General features: G+C 41.1%; 1 protein-coding gene across 17 annotated transcripts in view; it reads left to right on the top strand.

Moving 5' to 3' along the window:
- The first annotated feature begins 2,222 nt into the window (after nucleotides 1–2,222).
- The window catches only part of SLIT2 (slit guidance ligand 2), a 242,711-nt gene continuing 227,227 nt past the window's right edge, over nucleotides 2,223–17,706 (top strand). For 16 of the 17 annotated variants that reach the window (XM_015862756.2, XM_032444126.1, XM_015862747.2 and 13 more), the window contains exons 1-3: nucleotides 2,509–2,756; nucleotides 4,277–4,348; nucleotides 5,458–5,529. In XM_015862756.2, the coding sequence (XP_015718242.1) occupies nucleotides 2,581–2,756; nucleotides 4,277–4,348; nucleotides 5,458–5,529 (320 nt within the window). In that variant the 5' untranslated portion in view covers nucleotides 2,509–2,580. Of the gene's footprint in view, nucleotides 2,757–4,276; nucleotides 4,349–5,457; nucleotides 5,530–17,706 lie in introns of all 17 variants that reach the window. The other variant, XM_015862752.2, reaches the window with a different exon arrangement.

Below are 17,706 nucleotides of genomic sequence, written 5' to 3'. Positions count from 1 at the left end.
CTAGAAAGTTGCAAAATCCTTCCTAAGTCCTTTGTAAAGACCTAAAACAATCAATAGGAGAAAAGAGTAGAAAGCATTCATACATGGAAGACAACATCTTCCCTTACAGTCACTGAATTCTTTCTGCACCACCTAAACCTAGAGCATTCCTGCTTCTCAGTGAGTCCAGCATGAACAAACAGGTATAAAATAGAACAGTTCTGTTTCTTTTTTTGTAGGTCCATACATTTCAGACATTTTCATTTTGTCTCACATTCCACAGCAAGAGGAGTCAGGATTAACTTTGCTAGCTTCTACGTGGGCAGACTAACCTGGATCAAGGAGAGTGTTTCCGAGGGGAGAATTTGTCTTCTTGGTAACCAGGAAAGGGAAAGTCTCTTGTGTGGATTGTGCAGCAGGGACCCCGGGGATGAAGAGCCTCAGCTGGATGTAGCCATATGGAAGGAACTAGGGACTCCCTGGAGCATTTACACACCACACCTTGCTGGAGCCTTCATCATCCATCCCTGCTGGGGCTGAAAGATAAATCACTGTCACCTATTGCTGAGGTTTCAGGACATGTTGCCAGTCGCATGGAGCTGCATGCAGAAGGAAAGAAAACTAAAACCAATTTAGATAGAAACCTGATGCACTTACATTTTCCTAGGAATGCTGAAGATGCAATGAAAAGAAACAACAAAATTTAACGGGAACACTGTGAGTATTCATAATACAACTTTTGGAAGAGGATGGTAAAGAGCAGCGCTCATGCTGCTACTCGACATATTTTTATGTATGGAATAACACTTGCTCATTTAATTTTCAAAAAACAATTCATGGGAGATTGTGGTACGCTTCACACACGAAAGCTGTGACTGAAGGAAAAGCCAAGAAAACCCTCCTCCTCCCTCAGCAGTGAGAGAAACAAAACACAAGATCCTCTGTGAGAAGCCGGAGATGTGTACAAGTGCAGCAGACGACGCTTCAGCCCGCTCCCTCCCTCTCTCTCTAGGCACAACACACGCAGACATCGCGGCGGACCCCAGCCCCGCTCCCTCTCTCCGTTTGACACCCGGAGGCCACGTGAGAAAGTCCCCGCAGAACTCCCTGCGGGGGGAAGCGCCACGCTCTCAGGGGTGCTGCCCCTCCCGGCGCCGCCTCCGCGCTCGCCCAACTTTCATTCATTGTTGGCGTCGCCGCCGTCCCCCCCCCGCTCTCTCCGGGCCGGGGCCGGGGCCGGGCCGGGGCGGGCGGCAGCGCAGCCAGTGAGCGCGGCGCGGGGCGCTGCGGGCGGGGCCGGGGAGGCGCGGCCCCACCGCCCCTATATAAGGCGGCGCGTGGGGCGCTCCCGGCTCCGTGGGAGCGGGGCGAGGGGCGCCGCGCCGGGCGAGGCGGAGCGGAGCGGCGGTTCGGCGCTGACGGCCGCTCCTCGGGGCACTTTCCGCGAACAGCGGCGTTGGGCACCTTGCTGCGGAGAGGAGAGCCAGCCTGCGGGCGGCGGTGCCATCCTATTGTTCAAGGGGGCGAGTGAAGGAGCCGGCGTGTCGCCTCCCTTCTCCGGCTTCTCTCCGCCGCAGGAGGAGCGCCGCCGCCGGGCTGCTCGGCACCGGCGGCTCAGGTGCGGCAGCGGAGCGGGCGCGGAGCTTTCCTGAGGCGTTGCGCCTCGTCGGGCTCCGGGAGAGAAGGAAAGTTGCTGCCTTTCCTGCGGCGAGCCCGGGAGCTGCCGAACCGGCCTCACCTGGAAGGACTGAGCCGCCGCCACCTCTCCCATCAGGGTCCTCTGCCGCAGCCGCGGTATCCGGGAGACCGCGAGGAGCGGAGTCGGGCGCGCAGCTCACCGCGCTCAGCTATCACCGGAGGATCTATAGCTGTGATCTGTCACCGCGGAGAAGGAGGTGGTGGATGAACTCCCTTCCAGCAGGGCAACGAATCACTTCTCGAGCTGCTTATTATTATCGGCCTCTAGGACCAGCCCTTTCCTGCTAAACTTGGCTTGGGAGCTTCCAGCAGGAGGGAACGCGGGGGGTGGAAAGCCGAACCCCGAGCCCAACATCATCTCGTGTGTTTGACTTTTTTTTTTAATCTTCCCTCCCTCTTCCTTCCGTGAGACAGTTTGATGAATGCCTGCCAGTGGGGGATGATTTGCTGAGCCCCGCGGCAGGGTTGTGTGTGCGCGGTGCAGCCCCGCCGCCGCCCCCGGGGGCTGCGAGCGGCCCGCGGCGGGGACACGCGTGGGAGCGGACGCAGCGCCAGTTGGAAGCCGGGGGGAGTCACGGCTGGGAGAGGAGCACGCGAAGGAGCCGGCGCCGCTGAAGCCAAAAGCCGAGTGCCGCCCGTCCCCGCCATCCGACGGGTTACGGAGGGAGGGCCCGGCCAGGCCCCCTCCCCTCCAAGTTGCCTTCAGCCTCGGATCGCTGCCACCCGCCGCACTTTGCCGGGCTTGTTTGCTCGGCTCGGCTCTGGATAGAGAGGACTTCGATTTCTCCGCACGCTGAAAGTTGCCCGAGCGCTCCCCGCGGCGAGGTGGAGGAGGAGGGCGGCGCGCCCCGCGCCACCCCGGGCCCGAGGCCGGCGGGCCCCGGCCGGGCGCAGCGGGCGGCGATGATGTGCGCCTGGGGGAGGCTCCCCCTGGCCCTGGGGCTGCTGCTGCTGCTGGCGGGCGAGGCGGCGCCGCAGCCGTGTCCGGCGCAGTGCTCCTGCTCGGGAAGCACGGTGGACTGTCACGGGCTGGCGCTGCGCGGCGTCCCGAGGAACATCCCCCGCAACACCGAGCGGCTGTAAGTACCCCGAGCCGGCGGTTCCCGGCGGGCTTGCGGCGCCCGCGAGGCAGAGGTGGCCCCCGGGGGTCCCGCCGCCCTCCGTTTGTATATATAACGAGGGGGTGGCGGTTCCGGCCCCTTCTTCCTTTGCCCGTTTCGCTGCGGTGCTCGGAGTCCCGCGGCAGCTGCCCCTCAGCGCCCACCGCCCCCTGCGGAGCTCCGCGCTGCCGGCGTTGGTGCTGTAGCCCCTTCCCCACCCGCACGGCGCGAAGTTGCGTCTGAACTGCGGCCTTCACCCCCCACCCCAACCGCTTTTTGAGAGCATTCGAATGCTCTCCATTGAGAGTGCTTTCCAGTCGTAGAAGAGTGAGCATGTGGTCGGCTTTCCTGTTATTTCTGGGGGGATCTAAGGAAGAGGAAGAGATGAGCGCATTATTTTTATAACCTCTAATAACTCATCTAAATGTTAGGCTATGAACACATGTCTCAAGTGATGCATTTCACCCTGAGTGTCAGGGATGCTGATTTCTGCTGAGGCTTGTGTGGTTTCTTCACAGTGGTGTTTTGGCCACATGTGGTACAAACACCAAAAACAGTGACTTTTTTTCCCCCCCTAAATGCGTTGGGAATGAGCTGTAATTGTCAGTGTAGTTTCTGTGCAATACCACTTCCTAATGGCTTACCTCAGGAATTGTGAAGTCTGGTTTTATTTGCAGTGACTGGAATTGAGGGAAGCCTATATATCTTGACCTACAATGTTAATTAAATAAAAAGAGGGGAAATAAAAGGGCAAACAACTCCAGAAAAGAAAGAAGTGCTGACATACGAGCAGAAATGTCAGGGCCTTAATGCAGTTTTCCATTGCTTTTGACCATGCGTTGTGTTCTGCAGTCAGTATCGCTTCCTGTGCCACACATGAAGTGTTCAGTTTTTGTAAAATGCTGTTCCGAAGTATTTACTCTGCAACAACTGTACAGCTGCTTCAAAAGCTAATGTTTGCTGCAGCAAGTAGAGCTCTCTTCTGCCTATGCAGAAATAGCATGAAAGCTGGAAGTTGTTTAAAATTTAGGGGATTGTCCTGATTTCAGTCACTTGTTTGTTTAGTTTTGTGACTGTCAGATTGTAACCCTAACAGATACTGTTGTGGCCATAAAGAAGCTTTACTGGTTTTCTAGATACAGTTCTAACTGGGCAGACCTGACCTGCTCCGACAGGCTTAGGCTGTTCATGATTGCTAAAGATAAATGTGAGCCATATAACGGTAGGAAGAACTCACTTTGTGAGGGTCTCTGATAACAAAGTTTGAAACTACCACTGTGCAGATAAACTCTCATTCGGTCACTTGGAAGGCTGGTGCTTGCACAGTGCTGCAGGAATGGCTTATTGGTATCATTCAGGTTTGCTAATGAAAAAGAAAAAAACAAAGCAAAACACCCAGTAAAAACTTGCCAGTGAAAATTAAGTAATTTAAAGAGGGGGGAAAAAATGCAGAACTTCTGAATGTTTTAATTTTGCTGCTTATGAATTATTTTTCTTAGGGACCTTAATGGAAATAACATCACCAGAATCACCAAAACCGACTTTGCTGGTCTAAGGCACCTTCGAGTTCTGTAAGTTCTGTCTTTCTTTATCTTTCTTTATCTTTATCACTGATACTTCTTGGACTGATGCTACAGCTCATGTTATAAAAACTGTTGAGCTGGTTATCCTCTGGTTTATCCATCTCTTTACAACTATTGTGCTACTGCTTCTGAATTTACAGCCCCTCCCCCATGTTATATGCTGGTAGAAATAAGTTAACAAATGCCTTAAATGTCATCTCGGTTATCATTCTTTAAATCTGTTCTTAAGGCTGTAAAGGGAATGGAAGTTTTAATTTGGCATATAACTTCTTAAGAAGGAGCTTAAGCTTAGCAAATTTATAGTTCATGTAGAAAATTGGTACGCTGAAGTATAGGGGGAATTCATTAAAAAGGAAAAAGTTATTCCTCTGCTCAATATAAAAGCAAGTCTCAGGTGATGATTATTGCTTTATATACTTTAACAGTGAATTTAATCAGAGAATAATTTGGGTTAGTTCTGTAAACCCTTCTGCAAGCTTTATGAGGCTTTTCTGGGACTGGGTTTGGGGGAAGATAGGGTAACTGAGAGCAAGTTTAAAATACTGTACAATTAGCTTATTTGCTAAAGCTGTTTTATTTGAACAAGTAGTCAAATAACAGCCTTTTTTCTTTTTAAACAGTGTATCACGTTGTAGTAATTTTTAATTCTTTTAAAACTACTATTATGGTGACAATTACTGTGCAGTCTTTCACAGATTCATTGATTTGCTGTTGTCTTTTTTCCTGCGTACCACAATTCTGTATTTTTATGTCGTTCTTATATGAGACTCATTTTGCTTTTGTACTGTTCGGTTGGAGTCTTAAAGCTCACTGGAGAGCACTGACATATATGCGTGGCATGTATGTTTCAACTTGGGACTCTTCAATTTAAATCGATTTTAATGAGGGTTATTTTCCTTTTTTTTTTTTTTTTTTGGCTATATGAGCACATGCAAGGTTTGGGGCAATAGCAGTCAAATATGTTGCATTGGTTGTCACTTTAAAATGCTGCTACAGTTATTCTAATGAAGATAGGGCTGTCTGTAAACGACTGCTGTTAATGCAACAAGTGGTCTTGGAGCTGTTAAAACTTATGTACAAAAATTTCTCTGTTTCAGTCAGCTCATGGAGAACAAGATTAGCACTATTGAGAGAGGAGCGTTCCAGGATTTAAAAGAACTGGAGAGGCTGTAAGTATTTCTAATCCTAAATGTATCAGAAAATAATTTCTTACCAGATCAGGTGTTAAAGCGCACATTTAAACTTGGGACGTCCTTATTGAGATATAGGAGCAGTAAGAAGTTCTCAAACAATCTGTATGGGTGTTGAGGGGAAAGCTTGATAGAGCAGTCCATGTTTGAGGTGTAAACTTCCATATCTTGGTGACAATATCGTGAATGTTATGAAGTGTGTTCCTGTGGACACTTAAAATGTGAGTGCAACTCCAACAGCCTGTTTTTTGGGTATTGGGTGTTTATATGATGTCTCATTGGAAATTATTATGTGTTGTGAAAAGTTATTTTGACATGCAGCGATAGCTGAATTTGATGTGAGTTGCTGCATAAAGCTCTTATGAAGACTTAAGAAAAAATATAAACTAACTTTCTGAACTGAACTGAACTTTTAAAGGTAAATAAATAAAAATGCGTGCTGCAGGGAAGAGAGCATTTTGTCCAGTAAAGCTGAAATGTGGACATTGGCTTTTCTTTTCCTCATTTTTTTCCAGCAGGATGTAAATAGAAAATGTGTAAGAGGGTAGCAGAGAAGTTGGGCAGGTTTGGGAATTAATTTTCTGTGTATACTTGATCTTGCTGCATTTCCTCAAATGAAAACATTACTTAAAATGCATTGTACAACTTCTTACAAAATGGATCTCATTAAAGGCCAGATGCTGATAGTTGAGTATAGTTTGAGCTTGGAGCTAGTAAAGTCTGAGAAAACAACTGTATTAATGTATGCTTGTGTAGAACTATAGTGCTTTCATTATCAGGCATCTTAGTTGCTGCATTTTCATTATATTGCATGTTCTTTATGCATGCGTCTGGGATCTTGTTTACTTGCATTCACTGGTGCCTTAACTTCAGAACGATATTACTCCTGCACTGCAAAGCTGCACTGGCTTGAACATTTTTTTTAAAGCAGCTATGCTTTTGATCTCTGCGTAAGTCAAAAACATACAGCCGTTACATCTTGTAAATACAGACAAAGCTTTTCAAGAAACTTAGTAACGGCTAATTTGTAATTCCTTTATCTGCGATATCATGGACTTGAGATGATTGTCTTTTTTTCTTCTCATCAAATAAGGTAACCTTTTGACCTCAAAATTGGACTTGTTACTGTGTAGCATAGCATTTTTTTGAATAATTATAAATTGGGCTGCTCTGAGCATTGCGTAGTCAGATTCTTCAAAGTCATATTAAAAGACTTAATACAACATTTTTTACAATGTGTATTAAACTTTATACTAAAGTTTAGGGACTCAGTGTAGCTTTTCCTGCTGAGGAATATATTGGAATAATATGTACGCATTCCTAAATTTGGCTTATAGGGTCTAACAAGAAATTAAACAGCAGTGTAGTTTGTATTGCAAGAGTAAGAACATGTAGATGAAACATTAATAAATGCTAAAAAACCTTGCACTTCTGCTGTGTGTGTTATTTGTTACTGAGATACAAAAAATACTTGAAGTTTTAAAACAGTATGTAGTCTTGATTATCTTGAAGAAAGTTCCTGTTACGTAATGGTGAATACTTAAAAATAATAATACACCCTGAGAATAGCATGTAGGTTAAAGTACCATTTAGTCCTAGGATTTCTGAAGTTGAGTACAGAATTGTGATACCGAAAATGATAAATTGGACTTCAATAGTTTATACTTGTAAGAAGTGTTTGCTTTTGCTATTACATTTTTGCTTATTTTCTTCCTGATAAATCAGTGAAATACTTTCAAATAAATAGTATCACACATCACTGGAACATTTTAATTCAGAGGAGGAGTTCTGATAACTGTAGCTACTGTTGTAGGTTATTTTCTTTACTCTTCGACAGGAAAACTGACTTAGGAAGTTCAGTCAATTTTACACCCACAAAGTTAGATTCTGCTTTGTCTTCAGAATTATTTTCTGTCTGCTTCAGTAATTGTCAGAGTATTTTTAAATTTGCTGAAATACAGTCAGTGTTAGGTGTGTGGGTGACTTGTAATTTGAATAAATACACAGGATGTCTTTAAACTGCCGCAGCTGTTGGCTAAGAGCAAATATTTCATATTTGTGAGGAAAAGCTGAGAAATTTCTTGTTTACCACTGCCAAGCCCATCTGACGAAGGGCCATTGTTATCTGACAGCCAATTCATCTCCTTGGGATTCTGAAATTCAGGGCTATTTCTCAGGGAACTTGTGGGTACTTCAAGTGTTTTCTTTTATACAATAAATAGCAAGTGCTTTAAGCTTTTTTTTTTTTTTTTTTTCTTCTTAAGATGTGAATGCAGTGTGCCAGGCTACTCCAAAATAATACCTAATGTAGTTCTTTCAGTGCGGTAATGGAAACGTGTAAGAGTTTTAGTGGATCCTAAATGAACTTGCTTTGCTTTATTAAATTTCTTACAAGTTATGCATTTTTTCCTGTTAGGTTATCTTGTGCTGGACTATACAGGCTGACTGTAAATGTCATCTGTAGTTCAACAGTCTCTAGTGTGAAGAGTGAGCCTTTACAGTATTTTCTCTTTGTTGGGAAAAAAATAAAGTCTTTAGATGAAGCTGTGCTTCTTGCATGTTTTTAAAACTGGATTTTGAGTAATAAAATCACTTCAGTTACTCTGCTTTTTGAGGAGATGTTTGGTTGGTCAGTGATTTACTCATTGTTAAATACCATTTTGAAGAAGTGGTCTTGCAAAATGCTGAATGACTTCAACCCTTAAGTGCTCTGGGTCATCCTGTCCTGCTTCACTTTGTGAAGAAACTCTCAATTTTTTTTCCAGAAGAAAACTGATTAAAGGTATTAGTACATCCCTTAGGTAGTTAGAAATGCTTTTCCTGTAGTTTAGTTGAGCTACAAGAGGTCTGTAGTATGCTAGATATAAAACTGTGTACGCAATGCTAACAAGAATGTGTCACACCAGTGCGGTTGCAGAGCTGTAATGGAAACCACAGCCACAATAAACACTACTGTAACAGGTGATTGTTACAGCAGCAGCACTGCTGTTATTTTCAGTTAGCAATAAATGGTCCTGTAGTAGTGCCTGCCATGTAAGGACTGGGAGAGCATTCCAAGGGAGAAATCAGCAGCTTAATCTAGCTAGGTTTTAGATGTGTGTGGAAAACTGAGTTGCTGGGGAGACCCTGGTGAAGATGAATATGGTTTTACTGTAATCCTTGTAGTAGGATACTTCTGAAAAGTCTTCAGATACATTGTGGTGTTCCTTTAGGTGTAAACTCTGGCAGCATTGTGTGAAGGCTCAGTTCTGAAGGGGTACCAGCTGTGGCCCAAACCAACTTGGTGCAGTACTGCTTGAGCTCTGAGGTATTAACTCTGCTCTGAATACAGATTTCTTTTCAGCCTGTGTCTTGAGAGTTTGAATCATGTCATCTGTATTGTGTAGATTCTCTCAGTGTTTGGTAAAACAACCCTCTTTGAACTTGTATATGTGTAGCTCTGATTCCAACAAATGGGTCAGCTTGTACCTCCACTTTCTGGAAACTAACACCATCACTGATTGCAGCTTTAAAAATGTGGGTTTTTTTGGTTTTTTTTTTATTTTATTTTATTTTTTTAAGTTGTTAGCCTCAAGGCCTATACCTTCTGAGGTATTGCAGCTACTCTTAAAGTATTCCAGTGTTTTTACAAGCTATCCTCATCTGAAGGAAAGCATTTGGTTGAGGATTGTGGCTGTAGACTGTTAACCAGTTCTGTTATAAGCTGTTTGTCTGAAATTTCTTAGTTCTTTGTACTCCAGAATTACAGTATAGACAGGTATTGAGGGATAAATACATTCTTTGCTTGTTTATGTAGCAGAGTGGTTAGCATTTCATTTCGGGAGGGGGGGATAGGGTTGGGGGTGGAAGAATTTTTTGCATGATGGGAATATTTATTTGTAATTGTAAATATTTTTCTAATAAAATTACGAACCAAGTAGTTGAGATACTGGTTATGAGTTCTGTAAGGCTATGCTGAACATCCGTATAATGGCAGAATTGGAAAACTTTACAGCAGTAGTTTGAAAACAGCCCTGATTTTTCCTTCTTGTACTTGTGAATTGAGGTAACAGAATGTCCCCAAAATACTAATTTGGAGTCTGATTCTGCACACATAGACTATGTGAATAACTTTGCATGAGTAGTCCCACTGATAATTCTCATGAGAGAGACTACTTGTGTGACCTAAAAAGTTCCCAGGCCAAGTCCATGTACTTTTGGTACTTTGGTTAGGATTTATTTCACAAATGCCCATTTGTCATCTTAGTAGCTCTAAAGAGTTACAGTGCCAATTTAACACATGTGCACAAAAACAAGCAAACAGACAAAAACAAAACACAAAAACAACCACCCACAAAACAATAGCAAAACTCACCGATTTCTGCAGAAAACTAACGAGGTAAAATGTTACTCTCAGGTTCTTGAACAGCTGCAGTCTCAAGGCTGAGCTCATGCCCCCTATAAGAAAAACAGCCCCTCTGAGTTTCACGGTGTGAGTCAGCTGAAATCCTGAGTTGTAGAAAAGAATGCTGTAAGGGTTGAACTTCAAGTTGATACTTGAAATAGCTTTTAAACTGAAAGCCATCTACGATGTACATTTTCATGCTTCTTACAATGCATCACTGATGGAGAAGGACATATTTCAAGAATTAAATACTTTGTTATACTTCATGTTTTTTTTGTTTCTTTTTTTTTCTTTGGTGTTTGGTTTTTTTTTTGGTGTTTTTTTTTGTTTGTTTTTTTTTTAACCGTACAACACAGTTCTAAAAGAACCAAACTGAGGAATTGCCTGTACTTGTTATTTATTGGGAGCCTCATCTTCACAAAAACCTTAAAATATATTATTAAAAGTTAATGTGAAGGGAGTGTTAGCTGAGAAGTGTATGCAGGAGTATTTGAAAACTATTGAAATTCTGATCATCATATAGATGATTTGAAACTTACAGATATATCACAGCAGTGAAAGGCAAGAGTATATTTCAACTGTGTGGTTTCAAGAAGTTTTTTCCACTTACTAAGCAAAATGAAGTGCTGCTTGTGTATGTTTTCTGTGTGCAAGTCTGTATGTGAAACTGTTGTTTGGAGTTGGTGGAACATACAGGAGCCTGCATTGCTGAAGATGTCAAATGGGGCAATTTCATCAGCACAAACAGATGGAAGTCAGAAGGTGCCAAATCCAGACTATATGGTGGGTGTGGTAGGACAGTCCAGCCAAGATTGGCAATGTGCTTCACAGTCTTCAAAGTAGTCTTGGGCCTAGTTACTGTGTTGTGGGGAAAAAGGTAGTCATCTTCTCTGGCCTGACTCTGGCAATTCAAGACTTCAGCTTAGTGAACATTGTGATGTAGAAGTCAGAGTTGATAGTTTGTCCAGGTTCCAGGAAATCCAGAAGGATTGCTCCTTTCCTATTTCAAAAGGAAGTGCATGTCCATTTACCTGCTGAGGGTTGCATCTTGATCTTTTTCTTTGATGAGGAATTCACGTGTTGCTACTCCATGGACTGCCATTTTGACTATAGTGGTGACACTATATCTTGTCACCAGTAACAACGAGGTTAAGGAAGCTGTCACCTTCAGCCTCACATTGGTTTGCTATGTCCTGACAAACTTGCATATGGTGTTCTGTCTGTTCCTGTGTGGGATCCACTTGGAGCAAGCTTAATCATATTCCAGTGTTGCCTCTTTAGCTTCCAGAGAAGCTAAGATTCAGCTCTGTGTACTGTTCTCTTGGTGTGATCCACTGATTCACATGGATGAGCTGACTGTGGCACTTTTTGTTTCATGCTGTGAGAGCTGCACAGAACAGGGCTTGTCTTTCAGTGTCAGTGTCAATATTACCACTGGTGAAATGCCACCCACACCTTGCTGTTCCCACATCCACTGATCTCTGTAAAGGTTCAGCAAGCATCAGTGAATGTCAGTGGGTACCATTTTTTTTTCTGCATTTAGGAATTCAGTGATATGCCTTCACTTCACATGCTACTTTTTTGGACTGCCCCTCTGCTGCTATCTATTACATGGCAACATAACATAATGAAACACTGGTGGGAAGATCAATCTCTGCTGCTCTGCTGTACCACCAGCATCCACCTTTGATGTTGTGGGCAACATAATAAAATATGAGGCATTTGGAGAAACTCGTGTAATATTGTGCATGATGGGGAAACTAACCACTGTGAGCTTTTGTAGCAATGTTGATGTTTCTTAAATGTATGTTTGATTTCAATGGGATAAAACATGCTCTTAAGCTTAAAATAAATCTGTGTGCTAACCATATATTATGTACTAGCATGGCATTAGGTTGTGTTCTTATTCCAGATTTTTGAGTAGCTGTATCCATAAAATCTGAGTTCCAAGTAGAAAAACTGTTAGCTTTTAAAAGAGGAATTTTTAATTTTTCTTACCACAAGAGTAAAGTCTGTCAATAAGTAACTATAAGTAACTCTGAGATCATTCACTTTTTTTTTGAACTTTTGAGTACTTCATAGAATGCATGCAACTTTTTCAGTTGCAAAACAGATTTTGAAAGAAAAGAAATTTCACCCTGCAGCCAGGTTTTCCTTTTGCTTGGCTGTATGATCAGGTCTGAGATGACTGGAAAAATTGCCAAATATTGCAGAACAGCATCATGAAGGTAATTCTTATTTGTGAAGGAAAATCTCATTAATTCTTCTAATGTACTGAATTTTTTTTAGGTGTGAAGTTTAAGAGCTAATGTGAAATTTGGGATACATGGTGAAAAATGCTTTGTTAGTATTTGAGTTACTGCTCCTGTTCGTGACTATCATTGGTAATTCAATTAATGAATTATTATGTCTTTTGATATGTGATTGTATGTATAGTTTCAAGAAAAGCAGATTTTTGGCAATAAGCCCTTACATTGTATATGCAGCAAAGCTGTCTTCTGAATGGAAGTTTCACTGGTCTCTTAGGATGTTTCCATAGCTCATAAGCTAGGAAGTTGTCCAGTGTTCCTCACTGAGCCCTGTACTTCATTTTGCTATGCAAGTTTATTACTGAAGCCTTTTTTCAGTTGGAGTATGTTCTGAACACACACTGACTTCCTCAGCTAGGAAAATATGTGCTGGATTGTCTCAAACCTGGGGTGTTTGTGTATATCCCTGTTTTTAAACCTGTTTATTGTTTAGATTTTCTTTTCCTTAAGCACCTGTCTGGCTTCAGTCTGAACATATGAGCATGAGAAGGGTTAATAACACATTTATGAAGGTGTAGGTAGCAGAAGAATAATGAGTTCAGGTAGAGAATATGTTTTTGAGCAGCCCTGAAGGGGGTGAACAGTTACTCCTTGTTAATCACGGATGTGAAAAATCCTTCTGTTGGCTAATCCTACATAGTTTAAAGGCAATGCAGAGCACATTCCTCATCTTAGAACAGGGAGGAGATCACGAAGCCTGCGGTGCTAATCACTTACCAAAAGAATGTCAGACCATCTTACAGGAATTGTACTGGGGCATCTGTATTTATAGTTTAAAAAAAAAAAAAAAAAAAAAATTAAAAAAATACTACAGGAATTATCCCTTATTAACAGACTTTTGTTGAAATAACTTCAGATATCTCCTCTAGAAAAGTTTCTGGTAAATCAGAAATAGATGGAGTTTGTCTTTGAAGGTGATTATTTAAAAAAGAGAAGCAGTATTTTAATAGCATTTTAAAAATAAGATTGTATGTACGCTTTGATTGCAGAATAATACAAAATATTTGATAAAACTTTTTGAGCAATGTTCTTCTTTTGAAATCCTTACAAACTTTCTTTATTATTTTTAATATATTTTACACATTTGAATGTAGTTTCTCATGGGATTCCTTTTGTAGGTCTAGAAGTCAAATTGCAGTGAGAAGTCCTGTTTGCTCTTTGCAGACCTTTTTACAAATTCCAGGGCAGGAAAGCTGTTTATTTTTCCCACATCTGTTTTGTGCTCATCCTTTGTGACACTGTTTGCTGGATGCTCTTCTTTCTTGCTTCTACTGAAATGGGTAATTTGCACTGTTGCAAAATGTTGAAACTAAATGTGATTCTACAGAACTGTATTTTCATCATTTTTCTTTGAAACAGTTTTTTGCATTCAGAATACATTTTAAATTGATGCAACAAAGCACTGATACTAAATATAAAGCTATACATTTTACTTCTGCTCTGGAAAAATTCTGTTTATCCTGTTCAATTAAAAAACATAATAAAAACAGATTTAATATTAATGGTCTTGGGTAAAAAATGACCTGTCAAAGTGCATTGCATTTTCATATTTTAGATTCTCTCTGAAATATAGTATGTTCCTTACCTTAACTGCAGAAGCCTCAGTTTTACCTGGAATTTTACAGCTAAACTCCAAATTACATGCTGGTTTTGGCTACAAGACTGTTACTTCAGTGACTCATGCTGTTATATTACCTCACTTAATCTGAAGAGTCTGCATGAAAACTGAATAATAATAAAATAATAAAATAATAAAAATAAATGTTTTTTCCTTCATAGTTTCTAGTGTATTTTGTTGAGTTGTTTTAATAATAGCCTAGACTAATAATTGGATGCAATGAATAATTCTCTCTTAATTTGCTTAGAACACACCAGCCTGTCTGAGTATAGGTTGGCAAGATGCCTGTACAGGTGCTACACAAGAGTACTTGAAGAAAAACTTACTGTGTAAAGGCAAGTCTATCTAGACTATTTGCAGACTCTTCTTGCCTGCTTTCTAAACAGTCTCCCCAAAATTTGGCTAAACTCTACATGACATATCAGCTCCCTCACTCTATTCAATTCCTCATTCTCTCTCTCTTTCTCTCTCTCTCTCTTTTTTTTTTTTTTAATTTTTTATTTTTAATTTTTTTTCTTTTTTGGAAGTTGTCAGAAAATCATCCTTGCTTAATTATATATTTGATTTTATATTGCTTTATGGAGGTTTTCTAAATTTCCTTTCCATCTTAGGGGTTTGTGTCCATTACAAGATAACTTAAAAAATAATTTCTATTTCTTTAAAAATTATCTATAGTTTTTGAGTGGCCTTAAAGGTGTAGTGAGATGTGGCTAGAAGCTGTACAAACTTGAAAGTAAGTAGTTCATTTAATATGATTTGGTTAATGCTGGGGTTGTTTTGCATACTTTCATGCATCTCTACTACAGTGAAGTGTTGGTACCTTTTTGGTTGTTTTTTTTTTTTCTTTTTTGTTTTGTTTTGTTTGGTTTTTTTTTTGGTTTTTTTTGTCCTCTCATCTAGACTTCTAGATGAGGACAATTGTGTTTCAGATGAGATTTGTGCCCTACTTGTTATCAAGGTTATATTTTTTCTACGTCAAGAGTAAATAAAACTTCTGGAACAAAGAACCATTCTTGTCTAAACTATGAGTCTTCAAAGCACTGGCAAGTGAAAGTTGTCAGAATTTGAAGTTTTAAAGGTTTGTTACCTTGAATCCTCCCTGGTTTTATAGCCAAGGAGCCCTGTGTTGATATTCTTGCTGCATTGTCATTTCTACTTCCGTCTCTCAGAATGATGATAGTGAGGACAGGTCTGGGTGCAGAACAGGAAGGCTGCAGGCATTACCAAGTTCTTTCTCAGACTGGGACTCTCTTGTGACCTCACAGCAGTTGACTTAATAGGAAGTTGTTTTTTCTGTCAAAAAGAGCGAGCCAATCTTTAATATGGTAGAGATCTTTGACTGATGCCCTTACTCTTACTTTCCCTTAGAGTTCTCTGCATCACTTAATTGTACTTGAAGTTTTATGTTAATGTGCAAGTTAAACAGAATGGAAAATCATCATTTCTCAAAATAGCATTGTCACAGAACAGGAGATTCCAAGGAAGCACTGTTGATTTTCTAGTCAGTGTCATCAATTAAAGCACTATCAACCAGAGCTGGTGGCTGATGGCTGTTTCTATTTGGGGTTTCAAATGTTCCCAATGATGTATATAATCTGCAGTGTTACTGGGAAACATATTCCAGTACTTAACTATTCTCACAGAAAGTGCTTAACTTACATTTAATGCCAAATTGAAATTTAGCTGTCTTCTTAGTCTAGTTATTATTTCACCTGGAAAATGGATCCCTGATTAAGTTGTTCTTGACCTGGGACAAACTCAGACTTAGGCATGCAAATACCCTGTACTTTTCAGATTCCAATTTTTATTCATGTGGCCAGAATATCAAAATTTACATCACTAGGTTAAAAAGATCATGAATAGCTTGACTTAAGATTAGAATATCTTCTGAAGAGAATCTGTAGTGAAAGAGCTGGCACAATCTTTTGCTTAGATCTTACTTCTTGGGCTTTCTGGTCTTTTGATGATGTTTGCACACATCGCATTCATAGACAGCAGCTGTCAAATGTGTTGAAATTCAGCAGACAGTGGCTATGGACACTAATGCACAGATGCTCTCTGCCTCTGGCAGACCTAACACTGCTTTTTTGGAAAAGAGAAGGAAGACTTGCCTTCTGTGCTGACTTAAGCCTGAGTTAAGCTCTGTGTAAGTTATCTTGTGAGGGAACAGAATCATTCACACCATGTCTGGTTTTCTGAACTTGTTATGCTTGGGGTTTGGTCTCTAGACTTGATGGTTAAGTCAGTATAAGCTTGTCCCAGTAACTTCCCATTTTAAGATGCTTTCATTGTTTTGACATTTGATGTTGTGTTTCCTGAGATAACAGTGTTTGAATTGGTATTAGACCCCAGCAGATGTGTATCTCTGTAACTTGCTGGAACCATTTGAGAAGCCTGGTGGGCTCAGTTGTTGTGAGTAGAAAGTACTGTTGCATGAACACCAGAAGTTTTGTTTTTATTTTTATGTGTGTCCTTTGATATGAAATTTACCATTAATGATTTTTGTTTGTTTGTTCATAAATGTTATGAATATTTTGCAAAAGAAATTATGTTCTAATTCTAAACGGTTTGGTAGTAATGTCTTCTAACATTGCTATCAATCAGAAGTAGGTTTGGATGTGATCCTTTGTTGAAGAATAGAGTTTCTAAGCTATACAGTACTGTGCAGAAAAGTGTATTTACTTCTCAGCTAACTTCAGAGGGGGAATGAAGAATAATGGCTTCTGCTCTCATTAACTTTGTGTGAGTTGGAAGCCGTGTATCATTCCTGAAGCAATGGGTGTAGAATAAAATGTATTTGTGCATTGTATCTAGAGTTTCAGAAGGCTCTCAGCTTCTCTGCATCCAATGGGACTGACTGTTTCTAATTAGCGTACAGTTGATTTATAATTTACTTGAGAACTGATCTAAGCTAAGAGCAGTTCCAAGTTATCTTGAGGGCTTCTGCTTTCTTGGGGGCCTATGGCTAGAATTGCATTTACTTGAACAAAAAACAGCTGGAAGTATTTTAGCTGGGCTTATTTAACCTGAAGGAGACAATTTGTAGGGGACAAAGTAGCAGCCTCCCAGTACCCGTCAAAAAAGTTATCAAGAAGCTGGAATCATGCTCATCTCTGTGTTGAGACAACAAGCATAAATTGAAAGGAGGGAATAGGAGTGGATATGAGAACTCAAGTGCTGGAACAAATCAGTTCCCAGTGAGGCTATGCTGTTTGTCCTCGAAGCCCTGATCAACTGGCCAAGTCTCAAAACCAACCTTGCTTTGAGCAGGAGGAGGAGACCTCCTTACATCCCATACTGTGAAGGTTCCCTCAGAACAAGGATGGAGCAGTGTAAAGTTAGACTACATAGGGCGTCTTTGTCTGTATGCAGTTGATTACTGAGGGATTAGAAGCAAGTTACAGGGAGGGTACTTAATAGTCTGGAAAACAGATACAGACCTGCTTGTGAATTATAGTAATTGCAGAACATTACAGTGCAAGTAGTATAATTTTGAGCTTTTTTAAAAAAAAAATCTTCCTTCCTTCCTCCTTCTCTCTGCATGACTGATAGTGGATCACAGTTACTGTGGCAAGAAAACCTGAGAGTGGTATCAAATGGATATGTGACATAGGTGTCATGTGATAGGTGGCATGTGAGGTGTCATTGGGTTGAGATGTCTATGACTGGGATCTTGAGATACTCTGTCTACAACTTTTTCTGCCTCTAGCTGTGTCATTCAGTTCATATCCTCTGACTCTTCACAAAGGGTGAGTAAAAAGTCAGATATGTTTCAGTTTCTCATGGACATGATTTAGTAGAGGGTTCTTAGAATTAGGGTAGTATGGTTAGGTTATGGTTGGACT

Source organism: Coturnix japonica, chromosome 4 (assembly GCF_001577835.2).
Source record: "Coturnix japonica isolate 7356 chromosome 4, Coturnix japonica 2.1, whole genome shotgun sequence".
Taxonomy (NCBI): domain Eukaryota; kingdom Metazoa; phylum Chordata; class Aves; order Galliformes; family Phasianidae; genus Coturnix; species Coturnix japonica.
The sequence above is the reverse complement of the archived record's forward strand: the minus strand, read 5'-3'. Positions and strand labels throughout refer to the sequence as shown.